This window comes from Cariama cristata, unplaced genomic scaffold (genome assembly GCF_000690535.1).
Source record: "Cariama cristata isolate BGI_N322 unplaced genomic scaffold, ASM69053v1 scaffold1669, whole genome shotgun sequence".
Lineage (NCBI taxonomy): Eukaryota > Metazoa > Chordata > Aves > Cariamiformes > Cariamidae > Cariama > Cariama cristata.
The window spans coordinates 25,547-29,568 of record NW_009637224.1 but is presented as its reverse complement, the minus strand read 5'-3'; the positions used below and the strand labels follow the sequence as shown (position 1 = coordinate 29,568).

General features: G+C 34.8%; 1 protein-coding gene across 1 annotated transcript in view; it reads left to right on the top strand.

The window, feature by feature from the left end:
- ACTR8 (ARP8 actin-related protein 8 homolog (yeast)) overlaps positions 1 to 4,022 on the top strand; it is a gene marked incomplete at its 5' end in the record, with an annotated part of 9,356 nt that overhangs the window by 260 nt on the left and 5,074 nt on the right. The window contains 5 exons of the mRNA XM_009708199.1: positions 3 to 39; positions 927 to 1,037; positions 1,304 to 1,408; positions 2,031 to 2,204; positions 2,798 to 2,891. Coding sequence (XP_009706501.1) covers positions 3 to 39; positions 927 to 1,037; positions 1,304 to 1,408; positions 2,031 to 2,204; positions 2,798 to 2,891 — 521 coding nt within the window. The remainder of the gene's footprint in view (positions 1 to 2; positions 40 to 926; positions 1,038 to 1,303; positions 1,409 to 2,030; positions 2,205 to 2,797; positions 2,892 to 4,022) is intronic.

Here is a 4,022-nt window from a genome sequence, read left to right as displayed (position 1 = left end):
GCCTACAGAGACAGCTGGCTCCTGAGGGACGGGCTCAATGTAAGGCGGGCCACGCACCAGTGGCGCGTCCTCCGGGCTTGCTAAAATAGATATTTTAATCACGTATTTCTATTGCATTTTTTTGTTGTGTAATGCAAACCTTTCCCTCATGCATTATGTTTTTCCAGAGAAGAGTACATCTCATGACAAATGTTTTTTCGCTTTTACTGTGCTGTAAGTGCCACCTTACTGAAGTCAGTAGATTTGCACCAGTCTATGTTTGTATTTTATTTGATTTGTTCTCAATTAAGTAAATCTAATAAATTGATAGGTTGAGGGTTTGTACACATTGATTTCTTTGCTCTGTGGTCCGATATCACACACAATATTTCTGTTTATAGAATGCCAACTGTAGAACTAGAATTGGATTGCTCCATTTGTGAATGCATTGGTTACAAGTTGGTTTGTAACTTGGATAACATAGCAAGTAATGTTAGTCCAGCCTGCTCAAAAAATATATGTAGTGATCTTATTCATAATTTGAATCTGTACAAAAAATCATTAATCAAATGAATGTCTCTAATAGTAAACCTCAGCTTTAAATAATTGAGATCTATTTAAACATTTTTGATCCTACTTAATATTTCTGTAGTTAAATAGATAATGTCCGGAGCTCATCACTCTGGAGATGAAGTCCAGCAGCCATTACAATCAGTTAAAGATTCAAGTTGACTGAGACAAATAGGTGTTGGGAACTCTAACATACGAAAGAGTTTCTTTAAAAATAAGCTTATGTTCATTTTACATTGTACAAACCTCTGTCCTTTCTACAGTCTATTAACTACAGTGATGATTTCACTGTTTAATAATAGCTTGAGTATTACCAGTAGACAGACATGTAGTTGGAAAGTAAGTATTTACATTGCATGTTTGTGGGTTTTGTTTAGAAACCTGAAAGTACTGAGCAGAGACAAAATGGCCTTAAAATGGTGGACCAAGCAATATGGTCCAAGAAGATGTCAAATGGCGCAAGGCGTATACCAGTGTCACCTGAACAGGTAATTCATTCTTAAGATTTTATTAAATTGTTCCTTCATATAGTCATTTGGTGTGATGCTATGTTTTAGTGGACAAGAATAGATATTTTCTGTACAACAAGTATGGATAGTGCTATTGTGTGACCTACCTCTGAAGATCTGAGAAAATGAAGATTTAAAATGGTTCTTTGAGGGCTGGGGTTAAAGGGGTATTTATTTTTTCTTTCATACATAAAAAGTGACTGGTAAAATATTTACCAACAGCATTTGTTTTAATTACATTTCAGGCCAGGTCATACAACAGACAGATGCGGCCAGCTATTTTAGATCACAGCTCTGGGGCCAAGTGGACAAACACATCAAATCATCCTGAATTTTTGGTAGGAGAAGAGGTAAGATTCATTTTTTAATGAAGCTTTGTCTTATGTTTTAATGCAGCTATGTAATCAGTAGCAGTTCGCGATAGGTTAGTATTGAAAGACACATAAATTTAGTCCAGGAATACATGAGAATATTTATTATCATTCAGCAAGACCAGACAGTTTCCCCCTTTTGCTGAACAAGTATCCTGGATCCTTTGCTGCTATAAATCAGTGTTTCTGCAGGGACTAGGTGAGAACTTTGCCTGTGTGGTATAATTCAGAGAAAAGGCAAGAAACTGATAAAAGCGTTAGTACATGGAATCACTTCTGAATAATTAGGTATTCATGACCTTCAAAGAGTCTTTAAACTATTTTAGTTACTAATTTGAGATAATGGAAAAATATACCATTATGTTCAGTAGATGTCTGTGGATATGAAAACTCAAACAATTTAAACTATGTATTTAATGTCTTCTTTTATTTTAACACTTTATAATCAAGCCCTGTTAACAAAGAAATCCACTGTATTGCTGTCACATTGGTCTGAGTGCTGCTGTATGTCTTGTTTTATCTGCTTCTGAAATATTTTTCTAGTATTTGTTAATAATCTTTTGGGAAAAGCAATGCATAGAACGTCATCTCTTATTTTCAGGCACTGTATGTTAATCCACTAGATTCTTATAATATACATTGGCCTATTAGAAGAGGGCAGCTGAATCTCCACACAGGACCTGGTGGCTCCCTCACTGCAGTATTAGCAGACCTCGAAGTTATATGGTCATATGCAATACAAAAATACCTGGAAATACCATTGAAAGACCTCAAGGTGAGCTGTGAAGACATTAATGTGTGCTGTATCCACTTCTGTAAATGTTACTATAAAAGAAAAGCAACCTGCTGTTATTGGTAGCCTCTTACTGGTGGTTTTCTTAACAAATAAATTATTTCTGCTGGTGAGCATGGTTCCTGAGACTTCATTTGGAATTTTGTCCATGTCTTTAAGACAAAAATTGTTAACAGGGCTTCCAACAAGGGTATTTGGAAATCCCATTATAGGAGTTTCACAGTCTTAGTCTGTTTGGTTTTGGGGTGGTGGGGGTTTTTTTTGTTGACTATAAATGAGGCAACTGAGGAATGGTTGCCTAATACTTGTATAATTTCTTGTTGTTGCCGAATAGGTGTTTTTCTAATATCTGATGTACTTTTAAACATTTTAGTGGCTATGAACTCTTAACTTGGTACTAACTTTGAACTCATTTTGTAAAGTATTAAAAACCTTCCCCCTTTCCGTAATTTTGCTTCTTTTAATAATTTGTATATTATGCTTTCTTCATAGTATAATAATAGCATCAGGTATTCAAGAATGTAAAGAGAAAATTAATTTGAGAGCTGGCTTTAATTTCCTGTTCTTATCTTCAGTACTACAGATGCATTTTACTAATTCCAGACATCTATAATAAACAACATGTGAAAGAACTGGTAAATATGATCCTAATGAAGATGGGCTTCTCAGGTAAAACCATACATAAGCAAGCACTTAATGATTGATAGCATAAAGATTTTTTTTTTTTTTTCCTTTAAGGCACATTTTTGCACATCAATCCCAGTTTGGCTGGGACTAGCACCTTTCATCTTTTGCTATTCCCATAGCTGTTGTCTCTTTTAATGGAGCAAAATGGTTGACTAGCATTGAAACAAGTTTCTTGGTTTGCTATTATGTATTCCAACCATGGGCTTCTCACTCCAGCTGAGATAAAAGTAGCAACAGTCTGATTTCTGAAGTATTTCTAAAATGCATGTTAACTCTACAGAGTACTGAGATTCTTAAACTTCAAAACAAAAGTATATGATGTAAGATGCTGCTACTGTCTTCTCTACAGGATGACATAAAAGGAGGTTTCAGAGTTGGCTTACGTTCATACACTAAATATAGAAGAGGAATAAAATTAAAAAAAAAAATTACCAAGTAATTGTTAGTTTCTTCTGCATATTTATTTTTAGACTGGAAAGCCCTCTGGTGGAGAAAAGCAATGCAGTTTCCTTTCAGTTAAACTGCTGGAAGTTTCTAGCTAGTCTTCTGGAAAGAACTGCTGTAGTCTTAGCCTTCTCCCTCTGATTTCACATTTAGAGAAAACACAGAAAGTCGTTACGGAAGGCGCAGTAACCCAACCGTACTTAATTTGAAATACATCAGAGTAGTAGTACCTTTGGTGCAGCAAAGTCATTTATTTGTATCAGGTATGCAAGGAATGAACAGGAAAGAGGCTTAAAAAGTGGTCAAGAATAGTAGGTTAAATGATGGTCTCGTCAAACAGTAAATTGATTGTAAGATGCTGGAGATTAAAACTGCTGCTGTTTAACAATTAAGTACATTTTAATTTAACAGTATGAAGTGGAAACAGGTTCCAAGTATTACTCTCAGCAGAATATGTGCTTAGATATTATTGCTTAAATAGTGAACCTGTTTAGCCTCTTCTGTATATAATAGAAGACATTTATTTTTCAAAAAGAAGGGACTTCCCGTCTGAAAGAATTAAGTAGGTGGTAAATAAACACTGCAAAAAGAGAGACTGATCTCAGGAGATCTACATTTTGTTCACATGCATATATATGTATTTGATTTGTTTCATCATGTTAAAATGAA